This window comes from Pyrgilauda ruficollis, unplaced genomic scaffold (genome assembly GCF_017590135.1).
Source record: "Pyrgilauda ruficollis isolate IOZ18807 unplaced genomic scaffold, ASM1759013v1 scaffold127, whole genome shotgun sequence".
Taxonomy (NCBI): Eukaryota; Metazoa; Chordata; class Aves; order Passeriformes; family Passeridae; genus Pyrgilauda; species Pyrgilauda ruficollis.
The window spans coordinates 433,704-448,939 of record NW_024511099.1 but is presented as its reverse complement, the minus strand read 5'-3'; the positions used below and the strand labels follow the sequence as shown (position 1 = coordinate 448,939).

Below are 15,236 nucleotides of genomic sequence, written 5' to 3'. Positions count from 1 at the left end.
CATCCTTCCACACAGGGCAAGAAGGAAAATAATAATATTTACGTAATTAAAAAAAAAAAAAAAAGAAAAAGCAGACAAAACTGTAGCAGCAATTTCCCAATTTATTGAACTGATTGATTTTTGCAGGTATGTCTAAGCTAAATCCCATCACAAAGGTTCTATCCGAGGGGCAGCCCCCGGCAGGTGAGGAACTGGGCAGCAACTAGAAAATAAAATCAGATTTACCTGAACTACATTGACAGAAAATCAGTACAACACAGCATGTTCTCCCACTGACTTCTGGTTACGAAATCTCCTCAACCTCCCCAAAATATTAAACACATCTTCAATACAAACACAGGTTTATAATAATTAATATAAAGTCAGTATAATATAGAATATTCCCAGCAAAAAAAAAAAATCAACAATCTTCAAACACCATCCTTTTTGTGTTTGTTCAGCTTTATTTTTGTAGACAGGTTTAAAGCACGTTGAAAAATAAATATATATGAAAGCATACACACAGCACTCTGACTAGGGGGACTAAAAAAAAAGGTTGAAATTCAAAACACGACTCAGGATCTACAAAATCAAAGGAACCATTAATTATGGCTTTTGTAGGAGTCACAGGTGTCACAGAATGAGCGAAAATTAGATTATCATTTAGAATATTGCAAAAAATTCCAGTTTTTGCATTGTTTTCATGGAGTGTCTTTCTTCAAGGGTGATGTGCAAAAGGGGGAGCTTTGAGGGGAGGTGCTCAGGGACAGCCCCAAAACGCAGCCACCCACCCCAAAGCCACGGCTTTGCTTGGGGGAAATGGAGTGTTTAAAGGCAGGAGTGGGGAGAGGAAACAAAAGGGGAAGTAATGCTGGAGTGGGTTTCCTTCCGGACAAAAATTACTCATTTTTTTGTCCAAAAAACTGATTTTTGATTAAAGGGGAAAAAAAAATAAAGAAAAGGGAAAGGACAAACACTTTGCAAACCTTCATTAGAGAAGTCCCCCCTCTGCTCCCCCACAAAGCTGCTCTGCAGCTGTGAGGCTTTGGGGTGACCTCAAAAACCACAAAACTGGGGAATTCATGATTTCAAGAATATTTCTGGAAATCCCAAATCAACACAAGGACCTTGTTTGTCTCCGTCCTTTAAGATGTTCTCCAAGTCCATGGATCCCTGGGATGTTTTCCAGAGGGCTCAGACAGGACGATGCCCTCTGCCCCATTCTCTCTACTCCTGGCACTCAGATTTAAAATAAAAAATGAGGGTAATCAAGGAATTCAAGGAGGAACATTTACATGTACAAATGCTTTAAAAAATGAATTGCAACTTCTCAAGAAGGAGTATATCCATGTTTTACCTCTAAGGGAGTTATTGTTGTGGAACTAAGTCTGTATATATATACACACACATATATATATATTTAGAAAAAAATTAAAAAAAGGGAACCTCAGTGAAGTATACAAAGCCCTGAAGGGAATACAAAGACGAGATGCAGAACAGGCAGAATTAGTGGGGTTTTGTTTAAATCTCCAAGAGCAGAAGTTTGCATAGGCAGTATATCCGAGAGACCCCGGAGAGAAGCTGGAGGGATGCGACCACCTGGAGTGACTGATGAAGTTTATAAAGTTTCAGCATAAAAAACATGCCCAAAATTCCTGTTTTTCAAACCCAAGTCGGAGCGTGGAAGGTTAAAGATGAATCCCTGTGTTTCCAACTCTGCACACCTCCCTCAGAACAAAGCACTTCAGTAGACATCAGGTGTTAGAAGGGTTTTATTTGGTACATGGTGTGTGTTAGTGGGACAGAAGCACGTGCGAGGTTATGACATGGGGAAAGTTAGATTTTATGTGGATTTTCCATTTTTCCCTCCCTTTTTTTTTTTTTTTTTTTTTTGCTATTTTATTTTTGCATCCTCAGTTCAAAAAGCCTCAAAGTGACACAATTTGGAAACACTCCTGAGCGCTACCTGGCTCTCTGCCCACCTTCAATAAAAGCAAGGAAAGAAAAGAATAAAATATTTCCAAGGGGATTGTGAAGAAAGCTCAGCACTCCATAATTCTGATAATAAAACTGAGTCACCCAAGGGCAGGGAGGAAGAGGAGGGCTTGGCCCACACCTGCTCCTCCTCCTCAGGTGGATGCACACACCAGCATTAGAGGGGATGGGCCAAGGGAATGTGACACAAATCCAGGGGTTTGAACTGTTTGGGCTTTAAAATTCTCTTTAAAATAGATTTTTACATATAAAAAGCAAAGCTAAAGATAAATCTTTAAGTACTGTATGTATTTGTCTACATGCAACAGGTGAGGCTGCACATTCAGGACTTCAGGCACCCCCTAACCCCTCTGTATTTACAGGGTAAGTGACAATAAATAGCCCACACCCTGGGGGGGGCCAAAATCAGGATAAGGGAACAGCCTCCTCACTCTCTGGGACCCCCCCAAAACCATTGGAAAAGGGTATATAGAGGTCCAATTGTGACATACTGGGTGGGTTTTTACAGCTTCTTAAATAGGGGAGGAGAAGGAAAAGAAGCTAAAATGCAAAATGAGATTTTTACAAGTTAAGAAAAATGTTCTTACATGACCTGCTCTGCTCTTCCCGTATTTAAGGAAGAGGGTTATCCATGCTCACTGCCCAAAGCAACAAGTGCCACTAACTCCTCCAGCCCAAGGGGCAGCAGCAGCAGTGCTGGTGGGGCCCCGCTGAGCCACCCGAGGATTTTAGGAAAGACCCGTATTCCTACAGCACTGAACACCCCCAAATCCACGGGGCAGGAGCCTGGAGGCTCCCAATGGAAGCAATGGTGAACTGGGGTGATGGATGCAGAGAGAAGGTAGTGACTGTGTGCAAGGAACTGAGGACAGAGAAAGGGAGTGAATGCCATAAACCCAGGATGCGACTGGAAGAGGGAAGGGAGAGAGCCCAGCTCCTGCAGGTGCCAGGATCCAGGCTTCCACCACGCTCCACAAAATCCTGGCACCAAGTGGCTTAAATCCTTTCAGTTTATTTGCTTTACGGGGGTTTATTGTACAATGTACTTTTAATTCCTTTGCTGGGTGGAACCACGCTTTTCCTCACCAGGCCTGCAGGAAGGAAAATAGCACCTTGAGTCATTTGGCTTCTGGCAATGGGTTGTCTTTCATGGCAGGTTTCAAGGTACCACAGTCACAGACATTGTAAAAAATTGCTCGATGGCAAGGATGGAGTGAGGTCTTCAGCTTTTTTTAAAAATTTATTTTAAAAAGCACCAGAAGCAAAGAGGTGAAGGTAGAACAAGCTGTTTCTCAGGTATAAGACAATTCCAACACATGCTGTTGCTGTTGTTATTTAGGTGTAGCTGAAAGAAGGCAACAGTGGCCGATATGAACAGGGAGAATCCAACTATCTGGAACAGCCCCACAGAGTCTGAGGAGATGCTGGGAGAGAAACCTGGTTCTTATTTAAAGAAAAATGGTTTATCGGAAATTTTACATGGAACCAGTGCAACTAAAGCTGAAGGTTTTTGTCATGAATTAAGTAGGTGTTACACCTACCCATGATCAATGAGAATGTTGAGATTGGCAAGGAAGAACAAGGTACCCAGGTGAAATCCTGGCCCCACAAAAGTCCATGGGATGGGAGCAGGAAGATTCCACCCTGCTGGGATCTCCTCACCTGGGCTTCTCGCCATTCCCAGCTCATCCTGCACTTGGCTGAACGCCTTGGTTTTGCTACAGTTTGCATATATTTGTGAAAAAGGCAGCTGAGCAAAGGGAGAAAAGTGAAGATATTTGTGGAGAAGGATGACAGGTACAGAATTGTGTCCTCTAGAGCAAAAGGTGCTTCCAGAAGCACAAATGTGTTTCAGTGCCTGAGGATGACCAAGGCTGGAAGACAGGATGTGGGTAAGATGCCAGTAGGTCCAAGAAAAGTCACAATTCTTTTTTGATGGTGATTCTTCTGGAAGCTAAGAATCCAAGAGAAGTATTTGTAAGGCTGTAGTCTGACTTGCCTTTTGATCTATTTGGCTCCATAAAAAATAATTAAAACTCTTTAAACAACTTTGCAAAAGGCCTGTATCATCAGGGGAAGCCCTCCAACACATCCATCCATCTGCTTTCACAACCTTAGCTTGAAATTCCACTGCTGCTGGGATTTTAGCACAGACAAGGTGTTCAAAAAAACCCAACCAACCAACAAACCTGCTTTGGACACAAAGACCCGCCCGGTGCTCAGTTTGGAGTGGGAAGGGGAGGAGGATTCATGCTTCACCAGCCTCCCCACACCTGCAGAGACTCCACCTCCCTCTTGGGCAGCCTGGCTGACTTGGCTGAAGGGGTGGCCATGGGCAGGGGGTCACAGGGGGAAAAGGGAAAGGGAAAAGGGGGAAGGCGAAGTCAGTCGTGCCGCTGGAAGCGACCCTGCTAAGACAGTGTCTGAGTGGAACAGAGAAGGACTTGTTTAGAAAACACAAGAGTTATTTCGCACACATGGACGACAACAAGGCTACTTAGTTTTTCCAACATACTCCTTCCTCCCCACCCTCCCTCCCCCTACAAACAACAGAGCGAAACAAAAAAAAAAAACCCCAAACAAAAAATAATCCCTAAGAAATCCAGGTAAAATCCTTGTCGTTCTCCCCAGAGTTGTCCTGCTCCTGCGGGGAGTCGACGTCTTTGTCATCATCTAAAATCACATCATCCTGTGACATCCCCACATCATCCTTCCACTTGATGTCGTCGTCGTCTCCCATCTCCTCGTCTCCTTCCACTTTGATGTCATCTGGATCTTCCATGTACTGCCCTTCCCCAGGGTAACACTCCTCTGGGGAGCCCTCTCCCCCGTTGTGGTCCAGGTGCCCGGCCATGCCGCGGCCGGAGCAGTCGGCGCAGACGCCGTGGCGGCGCGAGCCGTGCTTGATCCCCACGCTGGCTGCTGACATGAACACCCGGTTGCAAACCTTGCAGACGTATTTTTTATCTTTGCTGTGGACCTGGAGAAGAAGAAAGACCACAGAGGTGAGTGCCAACGGAGATGGAATGAGTGCTGCTCCCATGTCCTTGCAAAGGCAAATCCACAATGGCTACCTGAGATCACAACTGGCTTCCACCACGAACTCAAACCCACCACCATTAATTCAACCCTGCAATGATGACACACAATGAAAAGTCCTTTGGGACTGCCTGCTCATCGTCACACTCATAAGTAAGAGACAAACTTCTACCATAATTTTTTTTTCTTCCTTTTTCCTTCTGTTTTTCTGGGGTGCAATAATTGTGTCACAACCACCATCAAGAGGAAAACGTTAAAAAGAAATAAAGAAACAATCCACAAGCACCAGTTCTGTTCAGAGAAGAACAACCCTGATCAAACCAGTGTTAATGTCATGGTGATTTAGTGGTCTCCCTCCTGATCCCACTGCTGCCCAGAGCCAAAGAACAGGAGCACATGGAATATCTCCTGTATCTCCCAAAAAATGCATCTGAATGCTCTTCTCACCTTATTTCTGACTACTTTGGTTTGACAAAAATGTTTCTCTTCCATAACTCATGCTGCAAGAATCCTGGGCATATGAAGCTATCACAGAATATGTGGCCAGTAAAGGAAGCAAGGAAAATGCTCTACAGGATAAAAGAATTCATTTCCAGAGCCAAACTGCACTATTTAATGAGCAAAATTGCATACTTTGAGAAGCACAAAACACCTGTTTAAAGGTGAAATCTGTCCCTGGCCAATTTTGCCCTGCATGGAAGGCAAGGAGCTTGCCAAACCATCCACCTGCTCCTCTGCCAAAGGAAAGCAGAGCAGAGAGAACTCCCAAACTTCACCACAAAGAGCCTCATCAGGTACTTTCACTTACACATACATATCTACATGTAAAATACACATTGGTTTTATTTATATATAGAAAATTTTTGTTGGAAGGGACCCATCACAATCTTCTAGTCCAACTGCCTGACTGCTTCAGGGCTGTCCAGTAGGTATTACAAATATGTATTTTTGTTTTATATATTTTTTTCTTTATTCTTTTATAGATTAACACCACATGGGGACAGCACAGGCACTCGATGCACTGATCCTCAGGAGAGACTTTAGGAAGTGGTGTAGAAGCACACAAGGATCCAGTGCCAGTTCTGAGCAGCCCAGCAGCCACCAGAGCCTCAGGTACATATCACCAGCCCCTAATCCTTTTAAACTCATTTCTTCCTTTCATGCTCACAAAAGCCTGTGGGAAAGCTTTTGCTGATTAAAGTCCTTCCTTTTCTTTTAAAGCAGCTGCCTGGATGCCTGCTCCCTGCTCCTGCCTCAGCATGGGATCACCAGCTCCCACCACCTGACTCCACAGCCCTGCACTCTGGAATACCCAGCTGAGCTAAAGCTCTTTGGGAAGAGGACAAATTGACCCACTGCAGCCCCTCAGCCCTCACTACTGCAGGACACTGGCTCAGGCTCTGTGCTGCACCAGTCCCAGCCGTGTTCAAAGCCTGTGAGTGCCTCTGATGTGCTCTGGCTGCAGGTTCCCCTGCCCCAAACCAGTCCCCATGACATTCTTCTACTGCATCAAGCAAAGGCATTAAATTTGATTACTTTTTTAAAAGCAGTTGGACAGGGCTGCTCACAGTCATCCAGCAGGATCTATAGGTATCACTCACTTTCAACTCTTACAAGAATGATTTTCAGGCATCAAAAGCTGAATAGGAGAACAGAAGGTGGTCAGAGGTGCAGAATAAGGGCTAAAAGAGCCATATAAAAAAGAAATTATAGAACAGGTACTAAACCAATTTGTAATTATCACAGAATGGTTTGGGTTGGAAAGGACCTAAAAGCTGATCTAGTTCTGACCCTCTGCCATGGGCAGGGATATCTTCCACTAGAGCAGGCTGCATTTCTCTAAAAACTCTAAAAAACTAAAATCACCTCTCTCCCTCTTTTTCACTGCTGACAGTTCAGTCAGCAGATTCAAAGTGAGCCATATTCCTGGATGTAACTGAATAGAAATTAATTTTATTCCCTTTACAGCCAAATTAGTATTAAACACAGAAACAGCATTTGGCCCCCAGAACTGGAGAGTGCCATTAGAAAGATGATCATCTGACTGATTAAATGCCAATATTTCAAGGAAGAAAAGGGGAAATATGCTGACAACATCCTAAACTTATGAAAAAAAAAATTAAAAAGAGAAAATTCTCAGAAATAAAATTCTGGAGGCAACCAGCTGGCAGGACAAGGTGTTCCCTGCTGCAAAACTAGTACCAGATCTCCAAACCTGCGTGCTTGCAGCAGGACTGAGCTCACGCTGGGATCTGCCTCCTGACCTCCAGCACCCCAAGGGAAGAAGGAAGGAACATCTCAGGGAGCAGGCAGTGCCCAAGCAGATGGCTGGGCACTCATCCAAACACACATGGGAGCAGTGAAGGAAGGGAAGGAGATGAGGGGGCACTGTGGAAAATTGCTCCAGGATCCTGGGCATCGTCAGTGGTGAGCCAGGCCTGCTGCTGGCACTGCTGCTGGAATTACTGCCTAGAAACTACCTGCTCTGCCATAACACCACCTCTACACCAAGCTTTGAGAACCTCTTCAGGATGCCCATCATTTCTACTCTGAAAAGAAAAATAATCAAAGTTCAGCTTAAAATGCTGTTTCTGAAGAAGCTGTGAAGAGCCAGACACCAGCCCCAGCCTTGCAGTCAGAGCTGAGGAACCTCTTAACAAGGGGTAACAGCATTTTGGACAACAAAGCATGGCCAGACAGAGTAGCTTTGCCTCTTTTTTTTTTTTTGCCTCAGTTCTTGCTGAGCAATGTGTTTTAAAGCTTTCTGCACCAAGTCATAGAATTGCAGAATTGTTAAGATTGGGAAAGGCCTCTAAGATCAAGTCCAATTATTCCTTCAGCACTGCCAAGTCCACCACTAAATCATGTCCCCAAAAGCCACATTTACAGGTTTGTTAAATCCTTCCAAGGATGGCGTCTCCCCTATTGTCCTGGGCAGCCTGTGCCAGGGTTGAACAACCCTTTCAGTGAAGAATTTTTTGCTAACATCCACCCAAAACCTTGGAAAGCTTCTAGCTGAGCTTGGAGAACGAGAGGAGGATGAACAGGCAGCCAGCCACGAGGCCTTGGAAAGGCAGGGGAAAAAGATAGAGGAGAAGCCTTCAGATGAGCCCTGAGTGGCAAACAAAATCCAGACTTTAAGAGGTGAGCTCCTGCTCTCTTTACCCTGAGCAGCAGGGCTGCTGCCCAGCACTGCCCTTACCAAGGTGTGGCGCTTCATGTGCTCCCGGCGGGTGAACTTCTTCCCACAGATCTCGCAGGGATAGGGCCTCTCTCCCGTGTGGGACCGCATGTGTCTCTTCAGGATGCACTGGTGCATGGCAGAAAAGCTGCAGTAGGGGCACTTGAACTTCTTCCTGATGACTGTGAACTCGTTGACTGCAAGAGAGAAAGCACAACACGCAGATTAATCTCAGAACACCTCAGAACAGTCTTCTCGTAGACTATTTCACTATTAAATTAGTTCACTGTGAAATCACTCTTACCCCTTAACCATCTATATATTTTTAATACTTATATTGTATTACTGCCCATTTATTATTAAAGCTAAGAGATTGAGTACCTCCATCAGAGCAGCTTTTGAACAAGCTGACACACAAACATTTAGCAACAGCCTGTTACAGACATTGCTTGCTAAAGGGAAAATGAAGAGGGCTGTCAACCTGCTAGAGTTCTGATTTATTATAAAGGGTTAACCTAAATATCAAGATCTAAAATGCTAACAGTATTACTTCTGGAAGAAGCAGGGAGCCAGGAACAGAAGTCCACAAAGGTGGCACCAAACAGTGCCAGTGTTATTTATGGGGTGATGCAAGAACAGCATGACACACCCCAGGAGCAATTTGGTGAAGGAGAAGAGAGTGAGGATGGCCCAGAGGAAACAGGACAATTCCAACCACCATGCTCTACATTGTCCAGTGACACAGTGACAGTGCCACACACAAAATACAGCAGGTGAAAATGGAGTATTTGCTGCTCCCCGAGGACACCACACACCCACTACAAGTTTGGACGTGATTGACCACTAGGATGCTTTCTCCTGTTTCTCCTTCATGATATTGCTTCCTGTTAATGTGTTAATTTTCACATACTTTTCTCCTAATTATTGTTATTTCTCAAAGAAATATATTTACATAACAAGGAGGGGGGAAAAAAGAAAGAAAGTTCTGGTTAATCACTGTAACTTAGGTATTTGTAAATGGCTCCTGGTAAAGGAAACAGTCTATGGAGGAGACTTTGCTACTTTTTTTTTTTAACAACCAGAATATGAAAATTCTTTGTCTTTTATTACAGGAAGATAATTTTTTAAATTTTCTCCTAGGGTTTAACACTCCCTCATCTATACATTCAGAGGCAAGGAGCCCACGTTTTCCTACAGCAGTAGCAATTTTATCACGCAAAGCTATTTATTATAAATTCATTTCCAGTCTGATTTTGTAACCACTTGATTTTGGTGACAGGCCACACACACACACTTGTAACAACCCTGTCACTATGTGTAGAAAAGGTGAGCAAGCTGTAAACTGAGCATGAGGAGTCAAGAGGGGACACAAACCCTCCTTCTCCAGTCCTGCTCTGCACCACACACACTGCAGAGACACAGGGAAATGCTGACTGGAGATCCTGACAGCAACCAGATCCTGGGAGCATGAAGAAAAAGTGCTTTAAGGAGAGAAACCCACAAAATCCCCTATTCCTGCATCACTGGGTTGTAGCTGATCCTGCTGTTCCCTCAGTGACCAGTGCCTGCTCCCCTTTCCTGCTCACCTCTCCCTTCCCTTCAGGGCTGAGCTGCTGCAAAGCTGAAAAGGCAACAGGAGCATCAGCTGCACCCCAGCAGGCTCCTCCCCAGCCACCTGCTTCCAACACATCCATGGATTCTCAACAGCCTATTCCTCACTCTGTCCAAAATCCCTCATGCCTGCATTCAGCTTAAATCACTCAAAACCAATATTTTCAGCCTCTGTACTTAAAAATACTCACAGAACACTGTTTGCAGCTATAGTTTTATTGAAAACTATTTTTGCACCAAATAGCCACATATTTAGTTCTGGTATCTACAAAAGGAAACACCTCAAAACCAGCAGCATGGTCAGAAAAAGAACTGCACATTGCAGCGTTAACATTTTCACAGTCCTGTAAAATATATGCACCCACAGTACATCTATTTAATGCACAAATACCAGCTTTGGTATGAGAATCATCTTTGTCTAAATGACAATATTTTATAGCAGCATTAAGGTCCTAAGAAATCATCTTTAACATGATCATCAAGGTGATAAACAGCAGCACCACGGGTAAAGAGTCCTGGATACAGCACCAAGAAATGGAGAAAGAAATAAAAACAGTGACACAGTAAAAATCTGTGTACTTAATGCCACTAAAATATTTATGGAAATGTGTGTTTTTAAAACCAACACAATAATGATTGGGAAAAAATCTTTGGTATTGTCATTTCAAGTAACTTATTTCACTGAGGCTGTTAAAGGACACAGGCTCCTACATCCCTGAGAGTAAAGGAAAAGCACTAGTGATGCCTGATGGAGCTGCTCTGGAGTAACTCTGTAAACTGTCATCTACTTAATAATCACTGAAATACTACATTCTTTGGGCTATTGGAAAGACTTCACAAACTTCAGGAGAATTCTTTTCTGCTAAATCCTCTTTATATTTAAGGTTATAAATAGGAAGGTGCAATTTCACTGTCAGACTCACACCTCCCATCAGCTTCCCATCCCATTTCCCAACAGTAAAATCCTACTCCTAACACCTGTCATACAAAAACCCAATAAAGGTCTGCCCTATTATACCCTTCAGTTCTAACAATTTAAAAAACCTAGTCCTGATCCTGAAGGGAAGCACTGGAAATTCCCAGTGCTGAAGTCAGGAAGCACTCTGATGCAGACCAGGGAAAATACTAAAACCTCTATTGGAGACAGCAGAAAAAGAATTCCTTGTTGAATTAAATTTTAAAATACAAGAAAAATCAGCAAACATGAAACCTCATTAACTATTATTATGTAATGAAACCTTTTAAAGTCTGCTGAAATTGCTTTTGCTGGCATCTTACTTTCCCAAGTCAGACAAATACTTCCCTGCTGCTCCCAAATTTCCAGATAAGATTCATTGGGCTACAACTTTGTTTTCTGGTTCAGCTTTCCCCTTTCTCACTAGCTGATTATTTAAGAGCAAAATAAATCATGAGGCAATTACTCTGACACCTGTCACAAGGGAAACTGACACTAAAAGCTGCACACATTCACAGGCAGCCGAGATCTCCCATGCCAAAAATGTCAACGGGAACGAGGGAGGAAAAAATGAACCTGACTTGGCAAAAAGCACAACATCTAAACCCAAATGGTTAAAGTGTACTACAGTGATTACATAGGAACTTATCCTCAGTTCTGACTGCAGCCTGCTCAAATGGAGGGTAAGAGCTAAGCCAAGCAGGGAAACTCCAGCTTCCCAGCACGGACCTTGTCCCTGAAGCTCTGACTCCCAGCAGGACCAGGTGGAGCAGAGCTCCTGCTCCTTCTCCACAAGCCCAAGGGCAGCAGGACCTGGTGGGCTCTCATTCACCTTTCCACAGGAAAGCGCTGAGGAAGAAGGTCCTCACTAAGTCCACATTGTGAACAACTAAGTATTGCTCATTTTTTGTCTCCCTGAGATGCAACAGTATAATGAGAAAGAACTTCCCTGAAGAACTCCAGAGAACATTTGTAGAAGTTGGTTTTTTTTCCTCCTCAGCTGTCTCTCACACTGAGGAAAGAAACCCCACATGCTGACAAGCTGTGCTGCACACAGAGCAGCTGGGAAGCACTGCTCTTAATTATGCTACTTTCATTTCACAGTTACCATAATCTGGTTTTGTATGTAAATATATAGCAATAGACACAGAAGTATTTAATTTTTTAAAAAAATAAGTGAATTTCATAGAACAAAACAGGAGTTACAGATTTCTACCCACCAGGAGCAGCCATTACTGATTCTGTATGCACACCCCAAGTTACAATTAAATTTATGTAAAGCCTCCTTCCTCTGTTTCAACACCACCACACTCAGCCTGGCTAACTTAATTACAGTGTATAAATCAAAAGAGTCACAAAAATGTACAGAATCCCTGAAAACCACAGCCAAACTCCAGCATGTTATTTAAAAAAAGCCCTGATAGTACTGAAATAAAGTATCAGTAAAAGATGCAAGTGTTGCAACAACTGTCAAGCCCAAGTAACACACCCTACTGGACATATGAACAAGCAGTATATTTTGCTCCTTTGAAAGATACAGAAAACCACTTTACAAACAGCAACCCTGTGCTTCCACGACTCCTAAGTTCCCAGTGAAAACCCCTGGAATGCCCAAATGGCCTAATGGACAGAGCACTAGAGCAGAACTCAGAATTGAATTCTATTATTAATTCTATTGCTAACACTTTCAACAACCTGAGGGATGGTATTTTCCAGGGGAATTGGAGGAAAACATCCCCATTTCTTTTATAAAGCACTTTGAGATCAACTGATAAAGCAGTTCAAGGTAGTGTCAGAACACAGAACGAGCACTCCAATCAAACAGCCGAAGTGCCTGTTTTATGGACCCAAAAAAGTTATCTTTGCACAAAAATTGCCACAAGACTGCAGTGACACAGCATCTGGAACCAGCACAGCACCAACTGATCAGCTTTGGGGAGTCACTCTATGAAATTACACCTGTGGAACATTTATTTGCAGCATGAGAACCACGGCACAATTTGCTTTTCCTAGTTCAAGGAAGCGTCTCGCATACAACAACAGCAGCTACACATCCTCAGGATCCTCGCTTGGCCCTACACTGTCCAAAAGCTGCAGCCCAGCCAGGTGGGCAGAGCCCAGGTAACACATTTTCACGTGGCTACTGAGGTTCTTCTGCGTGCCGAAGCCCTTCCCACAGCAGAGACACACAAAGGCGCGCTCGCTCGAGTGCACGGACAGAAGGTGCCGCTTTAAGTCTGTCTTGTCACGAAACAGCTTGGCACAGTTAGGACACTGCATCTTCTTACAGTGGAAGTGGATGGTCTTCTCGTGCCGATCCATGTTGGATTTCAGAGTGAAGCTGGCGGGGCACTTGGAGCACTGGAAGCGGCCGAGCTGGCCGGCAGCGAGGCCGGGCCGGGAGCAGTCGAGCGGGAGCAGCATGGAGAAGGCGTGCTCGTGGATGTGCTCCTTCAGCTCCTCAGCACGCTGGAACACCCTCCTGCAGAAGCCACAGGTCAGCCTCTTGGCCAGGGCTGAATCCAGGAAAGTCCCACTGGAGGTGATGTCCATGTCCTCAGATCTCAGGAAACTGGAATCTGAAACAGGACCACGGGTACACATGCACGGATCAGCCTCTTCTGGTATAAAATAATGACAGTTTAAAGATGGATTTTTCTCTCTGCTTACCTGAGTCAGAGTTATCAAACTGCCAAAGTGCCAGCAATCCATCAAAGGCGGCCTGGAAAGGAAAAGCACAGGGAAGTTAGGGCAGGCATTTACAAGAAGCTGTCCTGCAGGCAGAGCTCTGACTCCCATCGCTGCCACTGCCTTCATCCCTGCTCTAAGGGAGGCTCAATCGTTTGACCTGACACTCAAAGTGCCTTTACAAAGCTTTCACTGCCAGAGCAGTGAACTAGTGAACTGGGCCTTTATCTTGCCTCAAAACACCTTATCATTTGGTGTTTTGAAGACAGTAATCAACATCCCTGTTTAAGTCTTGGATAACTACTCAATTTCCAGTCTCACGAAGCATCCGTAGCTCCCACTCAGGCCAGTGGGAAATGCTGGAATGGATATTTTTAATTGATACAACAGAACTGGAAAATTCTCCCTTAGCCCTCTACAGGTACTTTTCCTTTCCACACAGAAGAGCCTGTAGAACACAAACACCTTCTGCATAGCTCCCCTTCTGCAATGCCCTCTGGCACTGCTGATCCAAATTCTAAATAAAAGCTGATTTTATCTTTTTTTCCTTATAAATCCTTTGCAGTATGCCAGCCTGTGGCAGATGGCAGCCCTGTATGAGGCAGAGGCGTGCTGCAGCCCCGGCAGGTCTGTGCAGACCAGCTCACTTTGCCCTATGGGGACGGCAAAGCAAAATCTGTTTTCCACCCATTTGTTTAATAGAGTATCATTCAAAAATATTAAGAACAAGAAATGCTGCAGAAAGCTATGGCTTTTAGGTCAAACTTCTGACTTCTGTAATGAGAGAGCCAGCCCACTTCTATCTGAACTTAGACAGTTACAAGAAACCCAAATGCCCAACACCAGAAGTGAGCAATGGGTAGCTGAGGTCTCATGCCATTACTACATGCTAGTGTGCAATGTTGTGCAAATGAAGGGATTCACAATAAAAAGGGCATTCATATTTTAAAAACCCCAGAGGTTTTTGAACAGAAATTCTGTTGAGGTAACACAGAAAGACTAAAACTGGGACAGCACCAGTCCTAACCCTCAACAGACTTCTAGTTTTAAAACAACCTGTATTTTTTTAAAAAAAAAAGCTCACAGATTAAAGTGTAAGGTATTAGATCTTTCAAAATACTCCTAACTGGGGAGGATTTGATCTAACAGACACCTTTGCATTTCAAATTCTTTGTATTTCCCCCTTTCCCCCCCCTCAATCTTACCTGGGTTGAGGAAGGCACCTCTCCTTTTATCCCAGTTTCTGGTGACATTTCACCAGAAGAGCAGATCCTGGTGGGGCTCTGAGTGGCAAGGTGTGCTGAAGGCAGCAGGGGAGATGGTGCTTCCACTTTGCCATCACTTTCACCCCTTGAAGGATTCGAGCTGGTGCCAGGCCCTGGGGAACACAGGAAACGAATCTCACCCACGTGAACGAGCACCAGCTGGTGGCTTTAAAAACGGCCTCGCAAAGGCAGCGCCCCAGCACTCGCAGCTCATCTTCTGTCAGTGGGAGGGAATGCAGCAGCACAGGGATGCCAGGCTTTTGGTCTTTCTGGTTGATGGGTTGGTGTTTTGTTTTTAAAACCAGCCTCCCCACCCAAATGTCTGTGTGTACTGGAGTGACGTCGCAGGGCTCGGTCACTAGAGTCCGTCGGGAGAAAGAAGCACAGTGCAGCACAAATATCCACATTTCTCTTGGAGAAGCACCATTCTGAACACATACACTTCCACCTTTAAGGAAACTTCAAACTTCATTCCACTAATTTTCTTGAAAGTTTATGTCACAGGTTCAGATCTCGAGATCTG

General features: G+C 44.3%; 1 protein-coding gene across 7 annotated transcripts in view; it reads right to left on the bottom strand.

Annotated features, from left to right (window-relative positions):
• Window positions 1–81: 81 nt before the first annotated feature.
• Window positions 82–15,236, bottom strand: part of ZBTB46 (zinc finger and BTB domain containing 46) — a 52,071-nt gene continuing 36,916 nt past the window's right edge. For 6 of the 7 annotated variants that reach the window (XM_041458228.1, XM_041458227.1, XM_041458230.1 and 3 more), the window contains 5 exons: window positions 14,654–14,826; window positions 13,431–13,482; window positions 13,049–13,339; window positions 8,216–8,391; window positions 82–4,954 (listed from right to left, as the gene is read on the bottom strand). In XM_041458228.1, coding sequence (XP_041314162.1) covers window positions 4,568–4,954; window positions 8,216–8,391; window positions 13,049–13,339; window positions 13,431–13,482; window positions 14,654–14,826 — 1,079 coding nt within the window. In that variant the 3' untranslated portion in view covers window positions 82–4,567. The remainder of the gene's footprint in view (window positions 4,955–8,215; window positions 8,392–13,048; window positions 13,340–13,430; window positions 13,483–14,653; window positions 14,827–15,236) is intronic. The other variant, XM_041458232.1, reaches the window with a different exon arrangement.